The 13,753-nt window shown below is 51.0% G+C and overlaps 1 protein-coding gene across 2 annotated transcripts; it reads right to left on the reverse strand.

Moving 5' to 3' along the window:
* Positions 1 to 911: 911 nt before the first annotated feature.
* PLAGL2 (PLAG1 like zinc finger 2) lies at positions 912 to 13,726 on the reverse strand. Of its 2 annotated transcripts, XM_047744640.1 has the most exons (4): positions 13,579 to 13,685; positions 13,054 to 13,108; positions 7,609 to 7,982; positions 912 to 4,781 (listed from the first exon to the last, which is right to left on the reverse strand). In XM_047744640.1, the coding sequence occupies exons 3-4, from the start codon at positions 7,866 to 7,868 to the stop codon at positions 3,548 to 3,550; spliced, it is 1,494 nt and encodes a 497-aa protein (XP_047600596.1). In that variant the 5' UTR covers positions 7,869 to 7,982; positions 13,054 to 13,108; positions 13,579 to 13,685; the 3' UTR covers positions 912 to 3,547. The 2 variants fall into 2 exon arrangements, with proteins under 2 accessions (XP_047600596.1, XP_047600595.1); XM_047744639.1 differs by lacking the exon at positions 13,054 to 13,108 and having other exon boundaries at positions 13,579 to 13,726.
* Positions 13,727 to 13,753: the final 27 nt, after the last annotated feature.

A 13,753-nucleotide genomic window follows, 5' to 3' on the forward strand; every position in this document is an offset into this window, starting at 1 on the left:
CCAAGCAGGCAGAGGTGGAGGGGCAGCCCCGTGAGTGAGCTTGCATCTGAAGAAACTGGGCTGGAATACTTCTTCCAAACCCCTCCACAGAGGCACTAGATTATCACGGTGAATCTCTCTCCTGTTAGAACCAGAACACCCCTTCCCTTGCCGCAGACCCTTCTCTCCAGTGGTGAAGGTCATAGCCAATTCCTTCCACAGCAGGTTCAGAGCTCCAGGAGAGGCCAGGGTGGGGTCCCAGAGGAATCTGGACTTTTCTGGCCAACACCTGCCTAAGGCAAAGTTTCTTATTACATAAATATCCTTGTTAAAAAGCAAAATATTGATCCTGTACAATATAAACTGTTAAAAAAAAATCGTGCTTAAAAACAGCTCCTAGATAAGAGGGGAAGAAGAGGGAATGGGTAAAACAGCTACCAAAAAGAAAGGGGGGGGCAGGGATTCGGACTACTAGGGGAAGTTTAGGGCAGTGGAAGAATTTCAACTTAGGACAATATCTACGAGCAAAAAAGTAATCACACCTGCTTCCCGGATTTCCATTAAATGCCATTTGTAAAAGGTGGGGGGGATCTCATTGGTGCTCCTTTTCCCACCTCTCCCCTTTTAAGATGTGCACAGAACCTTTGAGCTGACACAGCTGGGCAGGTCATCCCTGGCCCCCAGAAATGTACTCAACCTGGACCAGCTATGTACAGAATGGGAGGTGCCTGCCCCATTCAGGGCAACTCATTGCTGACAGAAGTTGGAGGAGGTGGTAGGGAAAGGGGACATTACCCCTTTTACCTGGTCCCTGTTTGGTCTCTGCCACATGCCATGGCTCCTGTCCTGGGCAGACACCCCTTAGGCTCTCATGGCCTCAGTAAAGGTACTGAAGTGGGTTTGGTACTGAGTGCAGGATAAGGCTATTCTTATCCTTCGAACAACCAGGCCAATAAGGCCCTTTTTTTTTTTTTCCTCCTTAAATTTGGGGAAGGGAAGTTTAAGAAACGGCTGGGTGACTATGGTCCAAAAAAAGGTGAAGGCAGATGTTCCTCTGTACCAGCAAAGTTCACAGTGATAGAGAAATTCCTTGTGTGTGGTGAGGGCACTGAAGGAAAAGAGGGGCAGGATGGAAAGGGGGGACGGGGCAAGGCCCCAGTTACAAGGCTTTAAATAGTCGCTCTGCCTGTTCTAGGAGTTTCCCAGCATCACTAATGGGCCAGAGAATTCAAGGAAGAGACAGGAAAGGACAGGCAAGAAGAGTGGACTCCTCTAAGCCTGAGACTGTCTATTCTGTGGCCAGAGGCCCACCTGCCTCTATGAACGTGGGATGCAGGGAAGGTGGCCAGGAGCAGGTAAAGGGCTGCTGGGTCTAGTGATGAGGACCAGAGACAATAAGAAGAATGGCAGCACCGAGTCCTGCTTGGACCCTCACCTGCCATTTCCTGTAATACGAGTCCCAGTAACATGCACAGCATGCAGGAGGTGGCTGCGTACCAAGGGGGACGCTTTTAAAAATAAACCTTAATTAGTCCCTGGGACTCACTGAAACTAATTTTTAGAAGCAAATCATCTAGTCTGATTCTAACCTTGCCAGACATTTTTGTATCTGGTTTGTTGTTTTTTTTAAAAGGTATCCCAAGCTACCCTGCCTAAATCAAAACGTGCTTATTCACACCACATTGCTTCCAATTAAGGACCAGGGAGCTACATTTTAAGGTTTTCAACTCAAAGAGTACTGGCCTGGGCTGAAGCAGAAGCCTGGGTCTTGGACCTGCTCAGTTCCTGATGATAAAGCAAAGTGATTTCTAGAAGGGAGAGTAGGAGGACTGGGAGGAGGCTGAGGCAGTTCCTTGGTAGTTTGTCCTGAAACCCTCGTGGAGAAGCCAGCATGAGGCACGGCTGAGAGGTGCCCAGAAACTACTGGCTGCACTTGTAGGAGTTAACAGTAAAGAGGTAGAAGTGTGTTTCTGAATCAGAGTGGAGGTGTCTCATGAGGGTCCCACATCAGTGGTCCCTGAGCTGCCTCCCTCCCGTGAGTGGGAAGAGCGAAGCCCATCCAAAACCGAGAAATGAAGCAGGGATGGGGTTCGGCTGGGCAAGGGCTGCACTGTCTGTGGCAGGGAGCCCCACAAGCCAGATCATCTGTTGCAAGAAACCCTGCTAAGTATCGGGGCTAGGTGGTGGTGGTGGGGGTACAAGCAGAAGGTGGAATTTCTTTGATGGAGAGCAGAGAGGCCTATGCACAGTGACCCCGAGTCCACGGTAACTGCAAAGGAGTGGGGGGGGGGGGGACACTGTGGAGAAAAGGTTAGTATGGGAGCCAATGACATACCCACAGGTTAGGACTCAACTATCTGCCCAGCCCTAACTTCCTGAAAACTCTTCTTCCAACAATTCCACAACTTCCTGGAAAAGGGATAAATAGGAGACAAAATCAGGGCTTTACACCCTCTCCTTTGCTATGCACACCAGCTTAGAACCTGAGTCCCTCCTTCCGAGACTAAGGATAACAGTTCATGATGTCTGGGGTAGGGTCGGGGAGTGAGAGCAAAAGCAGCGGGCCTGCCTTTCAGGTCCCCCCTCTCCAGCTCACGGGGAGGGGGTGGGGTCATGATGTACTTGGAGAAAAACAGAACTGAAGACCTGTGAGAAAACGGCTCCAGTCTTCTTGCCTGTCTCACGGACACTGCCGAGGAAGGCAGGAACAGACACAGTCATGGAAGATGGCAGAGACTGAAGCAGTCCAAAGTCAGTTTATTTCCCCACAGGGGAAAAACATGACCTCAAGTGAAGAGAAGTCAGCGAGACCCGACTCCGCCTTGTAAACAGGGCTCCAGTTAACACCAGGTACCAAGTGGTTCCGGCTGGTGCCAACTGGAATGGACTGGTGGGAATGGACTCACGGCGTGTAAACAATGTTCACTGCAATCACTCTAAGGCTAACAGCTTGGCAAGGGAGGTGAATGGTGTGTCTGAGACGACTGTGTAAACGGTGCCGTTGCTGGACAACACTGACTGGAAGTGGAGGTGTCGGTACAGGAGGGACGGGGGCGGTGGGAGGAAGAGGCCCTCTCTCCTGCCCACTGGCTGGAAGCAGGTGATGGAGCCAAGTGACCCTTTCTCTGCAGCAGGGCCCGACCAACTGCTGTGGGGTCTGCAAGTTGGGACCAGGAGACGGGCTTCTTGGGCTATTTTTCTCGAGGTCATCCAAAGTGAAACCCTCTGTCTCCAAGAGACTGCCTCCTTCTCCGAAGAGAAAGCGCTTCTGACGTTTTGGAGGGGGAGAGGGCTGAGTGTGGCTCCCGATTCAGATCAAAAAAGTAAAAGTAAAAATACCTGAAGTTCTATGGTATGAGATCTTTTCATGGGGCTGGGGCTCAGGGCTCCTCCTGGAACTGATCCTGGAGCCTTGAACCCCCAAACCAAGTGCTCCATATAGATACTGGAATTTTTTCTTTTTGAACCCAGCTCTGAAAGCTCAGCTGCCTTCGTGGGGGAGGCAGACAGGGTGGGCACAGAGGCTCCCTGACGGAGCCCAAGCCTGGACCAAGGGCCTCCCTGGGGGCTACTGGAACGCCTGGTGGAAACGAGGCAGGGTGGTGGTGCTCAGGCCAGATGTGAAGACCGGAGGCAAGGAGTGCAGAGGTCCAAAGTTCAGCGGCCCCCCAGCTCCGGGGGAGTCTTGAGGCTGTGCTTGCAAACTGGTGAGCAAGGGCTGCGCCTCGGCCTGGGAGTAGCCCATGACCAGGCCTCCTGCGGGCCCCGGCGGGTTGCACGGGGGGAGGTTGAGGGGGAGAAAGCCCAGCAGGTGGGAGAAGTCCACGTTGGCGGCGCAGAGGGCCTCAGAGAGGCTGGCGGGGCTCCTGGCGAGCAGAGCCTCATCTAGGAGGGCCGCTGCTGCCGCCGCCGGCTGAGGTGAGGCGGGCTGGGGCTCAGCGGACGGGAGAGAGAGGCTTCCAGGAAGCTCCGCCAGAAAACTATCCACCTCCACTTTGGGCAATTTGTCAGGCAAGTATGAGGTAGATCCAAGCTGGTATTTTGGAGGAAGCTGAGCTGGGGAAGAGATGGGCGAGGATTCCAGCGGGTAGCTCATACCCACGGGCAGCGTGCCGTGCACCAGGGAGTGGGGCACGCCTGGGCTGGGCATGGTGGGGATGTGGGCGCCATACATGCCCACGGGCAACACGCCAGGGAAGGCCTTGGCCCCCATCACGTCCCGAGAGGCCATGCACAGCACAGGGCTCAGCTCCTCCTTCACACTGACCGTGGAGCTGCAGCTAAGTAGGCCTAACATGTCCACTGGCTCTGTCTTGATTTTGAGCAGCTCCTGTGAGTGGCTCTTCTTGACATGACGTGTCAGGTGGTCCTTGCGGCCGAAGCGCTGGGCACAGTACTGGCACAGGAAGTCCTTCCGGCCCGTGTGCACCACCAGGTGCCGCCGCACATCCTTGCGAGTGTAGAACCGCCGGTCACAGTGGTCACAGGGGTGCTTCTTCTCCTTGGCACCGCCTGCTACTCGGCGTGAGTGGGCCTTCAGGTGCTCCAGCAGGGCCTGGGTACTCTCAAAGGTCTGCAGGCACACCTTACAGCTGAGGTCACCGCTGCTGGCGGCATGCATAGCCAGGTGGCGCCGGTAGCCTAGCTTTGTATTGTAATTCTTACCGCACTCAGAACAGTGAAGGGCCTCTTTGTTGGGGTCATGGGTCTGCAGGTGGTTCCGCAGATGGTCCTTGCGGTGAAACATCTTATCACAGTACATGCACTGGTGGGGTTTCTGTGCTGAGTGGGTGGCCATGTGCCTGGGGGTAGGGATGGAGGACAGAGGAGAAAAAGAAGGGAGATCACAAGGGCTGGCCAGACAACCGAGATGTCCACTGACGGAACTAGATACTAAAATTATGGTCGAGCCACGTGATGGAATGCAGTGGGGTCCTGTGCCGGTCAGTACCTCAATTCTGTAGCTGTCCTCGCCCACCTGCAAAATCTCATATGTACTGCTAGTTTTTGCAGCACTGTTAGTAGTAGTAAAAAGTCAGGAACGACCTAAATGTCCATCAATAGGGAACTGGCGAATAAATTATGGTAAGTTCATAAAATGACTCAATTTAAAAACAAAACAAAGGTAGCTTTATATGCCCTCAGGGAACAAGCTCTTCGGATACATGAAGTGGTAAAAAGCAATGGGACAGAACGGTGCATGCAGAATGGTACTATGCGTAGGAAAGAAACAGAAAATAGACAAATGTTTGTACACACTCAAAAATATTTCTGGAAGGATATACAAGAAATTAACAATGCTGGCTGCCTATGCAGAGAAGAGATAAGAAGCTTATGCGTATGATGGAGAATTTCTATTGTATGCCTTTTGGTACCTTGTGAATTTGTTTTATGTGGATATATTTTCTTTTCAAAAAATTATATTTAGGGGCACCTGGGTGGCTCAGTGGTTAAGCCTCTGCCTTCAGCTCAGGTCATGATCTCAGGGTCCTGGGATCGAGTCCCACATCGGGCTCTCTGCTCTGCAGGGAGCCTGCTTCCTTCTCTCTCTCTCTCTCTCTCTCTCTCTCTGCTTGCCTCTCTGCCCACTTGTGATCTCTCTCTGTCAAATAAATAAAATCTTAAAAAAAAAATATATATATATATATATATTTTAAAAATTTTAAATGGCACAATAAAAAAAAAAAGAAATATATCTAAACTTCTTGATCTAGAACAATCCCAAAATATAAGGGGCTAAGTCAAAAAAGGAAGTTCAGTACTGTGTGTGTAATACAATCCCTTGTGAAAATAAAAAGGGAAGGAGTACATGTTTCAATGTCTCAGCAAGGATACACAAGAAACAGACCCCACTGGACACCTCTGGGGAGGAAAATGGTAGCTTCCAGCATGAGGACAATTCATTTTTCACTGAATGCCCATTTGTACCATTTAAAGTGTTTGCCACATAAACCAGCAACACTTTAAAAAGTGTTCCCATGGTATAGCACCTCAGTGCCCCCCTTGGTTTACCTGCCCCCATCTGGAGGGACAGCAGCTCAGAGTCCAGGAGTTATAATCCAGAGCTCCACAGGACATTCAGAATCAACTCACCAAGACTTCAAGGACCCACATTTACCAGGCCCTGTCTGAACTGTCATTTACCTCGTTCTCCACAAAAGGCCAAAGCATAGGACAGCCCCACCCACCAGTCAGTAAGCAGCAGAGGCTGAATTTGAACACAGTCCTTCTTGCAACCTGAGTTCACTTAGGTACACCACTGCTGCCTCCACTATAGCACCCAGTGATCGATCCTACCTGGAAGGTATCAAACAGCCATTACACTCATGCTACATGTGAGTCCCATGCCTGAGAGTTACTGTGAACCTCCTGGGACATAACCGACATGATAATGTATGAGAGGGAGGTGATGGGTGATCCACAGTCCATTTCCTTCATTTTACAAGTGAGGAAACTGAGGCCCTAAGAAGTTTAGTAACTCACCTAAGCTCACACAGTGACTACAGTTGGAGTCTGGGCTCCTGCCCCCCAGACCAGGACCTTTCCTGCAGCCTCCCATGGACACCCAGATGGTACTAAGAGGACAACCCAACTGGAGTCCGCCTAAGACATAGGAACACCCAGAATCAAAGCATGATTCTGTCCTGAGGACCACAGAACTGTCATGAGGACAATCCTGGTCACCCACTACCCCGTTACTTGTTTTAGTTCCTTCCTATCAACTGTTTTCCAGACAAAGAACTAAGGCTTTCTGTGGTGATCTTGTTCATGAATTTACTTGTTTGCTGTCTGTCCCCACTATTAAGATAGTGAACTCGAGGGCCAGCACCCTCATCTGTCTGGCTCACTACTCGGTCCCCAGCACTGAATGCTGTGGCTGGCATATAGCAGGAGCTCAATAAATCATAGCTGGCTAGATGAACGGACAAAGGGGTGTGCATCAGGTAGTATGCCTCATTTGTAAAGGACATCTTCCTATTCTTCTGATGGAAAGGCAAGGATAAAATCTGAGCAGCCTCACCCCCCCCGCCCCGCCAGGCTGCTCTCCTGTATCTGCTTTATACCAGCACTGTCACATTCCGTGTCACTTTATATATGGCTCTTGGGCTTACAAGTTTCAGATCAGCTGCTGACCCAGAGGACACCATGGAGTCTACAGAGACAGAAGGAATCATGTGAGCAGCAGACTGGCTCAGAAGAGGCACTGCAGGACCAAAGAAGCTATGTGACCCTGGGTAAATTACTTCCCCACTCTGAGCCTCCACTTTAAAATTTACAGATTGGACCAGAGGGTCTCCTTTTCCTTCTAAAGTTGTAAGACTGAGTCATAATTTCTGGCTAAGATTCTCACCGCTAAATGACAAAGGTGGGGAAAGTAGTATTGCCAAAACTGTTCAATCTGGTGTGTTCATGACTGGCTGGTATTTCCCCATCAGAGTCTAGTGTCTGCCTGCAAATACCAGTATTAGCTTTTAGTGAGTGACTTCAAGTGGCTGGCGTTCAGGGTACACTTGTGGGCCAATTAACCTCTACTCTTCTGTCACAGATAAAGCCTCATACTCAGTGGAGTCTTTCTGGCTTTGTCCTCTGGGAACCCCACAGAAGGAATAGGTACGGAGTGTCACCTACCTATATAGCTTGTACTTGGAGGCAAAAGCCTTGCCACAGTGCAGCTGAGGGCAGCTATACGGTCTCTGCTCTGGATGGGGGAGGCTGTGAGGCCTCAGCTTCTCCCCATTCGTGAAGGGCGTCCCCGAGATTTCACATTGGCACTTCACTTGACTCTCCGCCTCCCGGCCCCGAGGCCTGGGAACTAGTTTCCAGCCCACTTCCTCCTCCTGCTTTGCATCTTGAATCCAGGGGGGGACGCTGGTGAAAAATGTGGTCATGGCAAGACTAATGGCGAAGGGCCATGTTATTCAGAAAGCCTCCCCATCAGCTCCACATGGGCTCTCTGCTCTGTCACAGCCTCCAACGCAGCCTTCAGAAAACAATCTCTTCACCTGAAACATCAGAACACCTGGTGTTAGGGAGCCCAATACCATGAAAACATGGGCTCTGGAGGGAGTCAGATCCCGTTCCAATCCCAGCCCCTCCACCTCAGAGCCATGTGAATTTCAGCCACCTACTTACTTCCCTGTGCTATCTCCTCATTTACAAAATGGGCTTAAGGATCTCCTAAATCCTAAGAATGGTCTGAGGATTAAGTGAAATAATGAAGAGAGAGCATTCAAGAGAAGTCTGGGCACCCAGTAAGTGCTTAATGATAACTATTATTAGTAGTACTATCTAGGCGAATAGTAAGCAAGATAATCTGAGGCAAGAAAAGCCCTAACCTCCAACTATTCTCTTTCAACTTCACTTTTATATCCTTTCCACTAAATTTAGAGATAAGTAGCTCCTCCTCCTCTTTACCCTACCTCCCCCTCACCCACTACTTTCCACATATTCTCCCCCTCATGGAGGTGCTAAAGAGCAATAAAATGCCCAAAAGGCAACATGGAAGGAAGAAGGCTTTGCTTAGGAATTTACACCCTGGAAAGTCAGCTCCGGAGCCAGATGTGTTTCTCAGCGGAGCATCAATGAGAGGTTCTGCTGAAGGAGGGAACAGCAAACTCCACATTTCCCCTAAACTAGTACTGGTCCCATCCTACCCACCACCACCCCTCTGGGTGTCCCAAGCCATGCTTCTTTAGCAAAGCCTGTCCAAGACCCCAGGTGCTGAGTGCCACCCCCACCCCACCTCCCCCACCCCCTTGCTGGCAGACTCTCGTAGCACACATGCATTTCTCCATTATGAGCAGGTAGCATGCTTGCATTACAACTCCTCACCAAACTGCTTGTTTGAAGGGTCAGATCACAGTTCTTTCATTTCCACACACTTAGCATCTAGAAAAGGACTCCCAACTTTTAGGTGGGTGAATGAGTCACTGAATGCAAGTTGATGCAAGGCTAACTTATGCTCAGAAAGTTCAGGTTTAAATTGGGGTCGCAGCCCTTCCAAAGTGGGGAGCCAATATCGTGAAGTCTGATCCTTCCTCTTGCTGAGGCAGGGGGAGGGGAAGCGTGTGGGAAGGGGGAAAACTGGAGCAAAGATGACAGAGCTTTTTTCCTGACATGAACTCAAAGGAAGAGAGGATGGGAGTTACTGTACGGACTGTCAAAAGGGGGACAACAGACCCATATTCACTCACAAACTCATCACAGATTACCAACTGCAAAGCAACTTGCTACAACAGGGGGATTCCTTTTGAAGAGGTCATGCCAAAAATCTGGTCATGAGGCTTTTCCATGTAAAGGGAGCAAAGGGGGTATCTGGGGATTGTCCATGAGAATCTGGGGAAGGCTCCAACCACACAAACAGCTGTGGGCCACAGAATGCTTGCTCAGCTCATTAGCACCTGCTGCTTACAGTGACCATTCATCCAACAGACTGGCCGTGAACGAGATGATGGGATCAGCGGGTTCATGCCCCAGAGAGCTTTGCTCATCATTAACATGAGCTACGTCCTGTTCAGGAACCATTCCTCTTGTTGAAGAAACACTGCAATATAATATGATAAACGCTTCCCCATCATGAGTGGAGATTTGCCTAGAAAGATCGGCACAAAGGTGGCTGCATTTTGCATGAGTCATGTGCTGGGGAGGGGTAGGCAGTACTAAAAACTAGTCCCACTTGAGCCTTCAAGTCATCGTGGTGTATGTGCCTGCTTCACTATAAATCTCAAAGGCCTCTGACGTCTGCCTTTCGTGGTTTAAGTCCTTCCTCCTTCTCAAGGGTGGAATTACCTGTTTATAATACCAGTGATTACTACGCACCTTGGAATTGGGTAGAAAACAAGCACAAGTTTAAACATCTAGTTTGGAGGGGAATTTCCCCTACCCTCAAAGTCAAATTCTGCTCCCCCTTCTTACCCAAAATCATGCACCTCAGCCCCTGGAAAGTTGGGAATGGCAGCCAGAGGGAAGCAAGTCGCATCACTTTGGCCAGTGTGAGAGGGGAGCCTAGCCCTGGAAATTCCACACAACCTCAGAAAGAGAACAGGACGTCCCCCACCTCCCACACGTCCACCTCTTCTGTTCTCCTGAACAAGCACAAACAAGACACAGCAGTTTAGTACGCTGCTTCTGAAAGCGTGAGTAATGGGCTTCTAGGAAAGAGGTGGTGGTGGCTAAAGACAGCTCACGAGGTTGTACTGACAGAACCAAAGGAGGGAAGCAGCCATGTGCTTGCCTTGATCTGGGTTTAATGGGGCTATGACTTTAAAAGGAAACAGCCAACACCCTGATCCTATTCCCCCTACCCTTTTAAAAAGGCACACTGGAGGGGCGCCTGAGTGGCTCAGTGAGTTAAAGCCTCTGCCTTCGGCTCAGGTCATGATCCCAGGGTCCTGGGATCTAGCCCTGCATCAGGCTCTCTGCTCGGTGGGGAGCCTGCTTCCTCCTCTCTCTCTGCCTGCCTCTCTGCCTACTTGTGATCTCTCTGTCAAACAAATAAATAAAATCTTAAAAAAAAAAAAAAAAAAAAAGGTACACTGGAAGTCCTTACCTATAGTCACCAACAAGCCTACCGGATAACCAAAGCTGCCGCTGTTACCTTAGGAACCCTTTTGGGAATCTAGTCTCTCTCCCTCTGTCCTTTGTCTGCAAACTCCTCTCCTCCAGGAAAGTTTCTGGGCCCCTCTCCTTCAGACTTCTTCCTCGGCAAAAGTGAAAGAATTCTGCTTCTTTCAAAGCTGCTCTTCTGGTCTCACACTCTAACCTTAACAACTGTAGAGAAGCTGACGGAACCTGTTCCCATAAAACAAACACAATCAATCCCTCCCAGTTACTGGTATAACTCAGTATATTTTCATCCAAAGATTCCTTCTGGCGCCTGATCTGAAGAGGGAGGCAGCATGGAAAGAACCTTGGACTTGCTATCAGGAGAGCTGCCACTCACTGGCTGTGAAACCATGGGCAGGTTACTTTGTTTCTCTGAATCTCCGTTTCCTCAATTTCTAAACTGAAGATTTATTCTCCTTACCTATAGTAGTAGTCTCATGGAGGATGAAGTGTCTGATCTAAAGTATGTGAGTACATGCACTGCTGTCTCTGAGGTCTACACTGTGTCTGCCCCTTTTCCGCACAGGGCCCGAGTAGTACTTCTTTTTTTCCCCTTTTAATGTCACTTCTCAGGCCTCTGAGTGAGTTTCCTTCCCTTCACAACATCTCCCCAGAATGCAGCCTTCCCCTTTTCCCTCACAGTCAACCCACAGCACATCCCCTCTAACCAGCCCCCGCAGCGCTCCCCTCCTCCACCACCACATCCTGGGCCGCAGTTTTCTCACCTCAGGAATCTCTTCTATTACTAAGTCTCTGTACCCCAAACACAAATGCCTTCCGAAAACTCGCAGGCCTTCTCTGGAAGCTGCAAGGAGACAAACTGCTCCCTAGTCTGTCTGTCCTGCTGTGTGCCATGATGCCTGCTGCCCTCTGACGAAACGATAGTTTTTATGGTGTTACATCATCTCTATAGAAACTGCGTTCTTTCTCCATTATTAGCCTGTTTCCTCATCTGTAAAGCTAAAAATACTTACCTCACAGGCTTGTTGTGAGGATATTTTAGTCAGGTATGCAAAGGGCACAGCGTAGTGCTTGGCGTGCTGTAAGTACCCAACAAAAGGCAACTATTATCTTTGCCTTTGTATTGAGTTGCACGTTCCTATCCCACCTTCTGCTGCCGCAGGAAATTCTCACAACCCTCTCAAAACCGTGGAGAAGCCTCCCCCACCCCCGCAGCAAGAGAAGGGTTAACCTCTAAGTGTTCTTAACTAGAGAGACCTATAGAGGATTAACAGCTCCACTTCAGTGACTACCCTAAAATAGCTTTTATCCCTCCAGCCCAAGAGCTACTTGGGGATCTGAAGAACTCAATTCAACACCCGCCGAGGAGGAAACACACCCGGGAACACACCCTGGAACGTTCCTTAGGGTGGACAGAATCTTCCCTTGAGCAGAACCCAAAATAGCAACTGGGAAATTATAAATAGACTGAGAGAAAAAAAACCACACACACAAAAAAACCAGGTCTTGACCTGAGCACCAGAAACCAATCCAAATGACACACGGACTGGCTGGAAAACAGTGAGAAGGAAAGGGAGGAATGGGAAGAGCCGCCCCTCTCCCTCCCTCCCTCACACACACTCCAAAGTGGTGGGAGAATTAAATTACAGGGAGGCCGGAGAGTCTCAATGACTTGCATCATTCCAAGAGACATCAAACAGGATTAACAGGGGTTGGATTTACTCTCGGGCTGCTAGTTCTTCTGTCACTATAGATGGGCCCTCTTTGCAGTCCCTTTGATTCACTCTTTCCTCCCTTCCCGCTGCCTCTCACTCCTGAGGAGGCCTTGAGCAAATGGCTGCAACTCACTATAGCCCCATTTTCATTACCAGGAAACCTGGCGGGACACCCCCAAGGACTCCCCCGACAATGGGGTGGCCTCACCGTGAGGGGCAGGGTTAGAAATCCAAGGCCAGTCTCTATCACAGTCCCAAACTAACAGGTGGAAAAACACACAAGCCAGAAGACAGGCTACTCTTGGAGGTGAAAGCACCAACAACTCCCCCACACCAGTTGTCCCCTTATCTTCCACGCTACAGGTGCCTTTCCCCCACCAGCTGGGGCCAGAGCCTGGGACTGGATTTATAGGGAATAACCAGGCTCCTTGGGCAGCTTCTTAGATCACTCCACTGTGTGGGGGAAGAGGTTCAACTCCCCTGGAGCTGGGAGAGACAGGAGTGGATGCCTGCCAGAGAAGGGACAGAAATTCAGGGAGAAGTCTAGAGGAGGCCTCAGGGATGGGAAGGAAGGGAAAGTATGATAAAGAATCATTAGCAAGTTAACTTAGTCTCTAAGGGACCACCTCCCCCCACCCCCAAAAGAGATGGGGGACTGTAAGGGCTGGAGGATTCCAGGAGTTGAAAACAGAAGTGAATTCTCTGAGCTTCCAAAGTCTCAAAAGGGTAACCAGATAGATATGTAAGGTTTGGGGGTATGGTCACTGAGGAGGGAATTATAGATGGAGCTTACTGGGGTTCTCCAGAACCGGGTATTTGACGGAAGCCTCAAAATGGGTTGTGTGGTTCTGGAAAACGAAATAGAGAGTAAAAAGCGGAGTATTTGGAGCAGGAAAGGGGGTTATGTGGGTCCGGGTAGGCGTGTCCGAGGGGAGGGAGCAGGTGCAGCTTATCTGCGTCCCCCAGACCCGGGTCCCTCGTAAGGTCAGCAGCGCGTTATCTGGGTCTCCAGGGAACCTGGGAGTCAAGAGTAGGGGACCCTCAGGGCTGAGTCTCCAGGTCTCGGTAGGAAGGGGACCAGTGGGGTTTCTTCCGGTCCCCCGACCCAGGTATCGGATCCGCGGAGAGATTTCGTCACCATGGGGCCTATCGGGGCCCGAACTGGCGTGAAGGGGGCCCCCGGTCGGGGGTGTGGGCGACCGCGCCGTGGGGCCCGAGATGAGAGGCGCCGCCGCTCCGGGTGCCGGGCGCGCGGGCACAGCGAGACGGCCTCCCGCCCCGCTCCCCGCCGTCCCCCGGGGCCCTCGCCGGCACTCACCGCGCTCGGGGCCCCGCGCTGCGGGCCGGGCCGCGCTCGGGCTCCGCCAGGCCCGTTCAGGCCCCGGTAGTGGCGGCGGTCGGGCCATTGTGCGGTGCATTGTGGGAGCCGCGCGAGCGGGCGCTCGGGCCGTGGAGGGGGCGGTGCCGCGGGCTCTCTATGGTCCCGCCCGCCT

The sequence above is a fragment of the Lutra lutra genome, chromosome 9 (genome assembly GCF_902655055.1).
Source record: "Lutra lutra chromosome 9, mLutLut1.2, whole genome shotgun sequence".
NCBI lineage: Eukaryota > Metazoa > Chordata > Mammalia > Carnivora > Mustelidae > Lutra > Lutra lutra.

Bases quoted from the DNA above. Each gene is read 5' to 3' on its own strand.
- PLAGL2 (XM_047744639.1), bottom strand. From the start codon at position 7,868: ATGACCACATTTTTCACCAGCGTCCCCCCCTGGATTCAAGATGCAAAG. The intron at 4,782-7,608 runs GTAGGTGACACT...CCCTACCCCCAG, and splicing joins TCCAAGTACAAGCTATATAG to GCACATGGCCACCCACTCAG.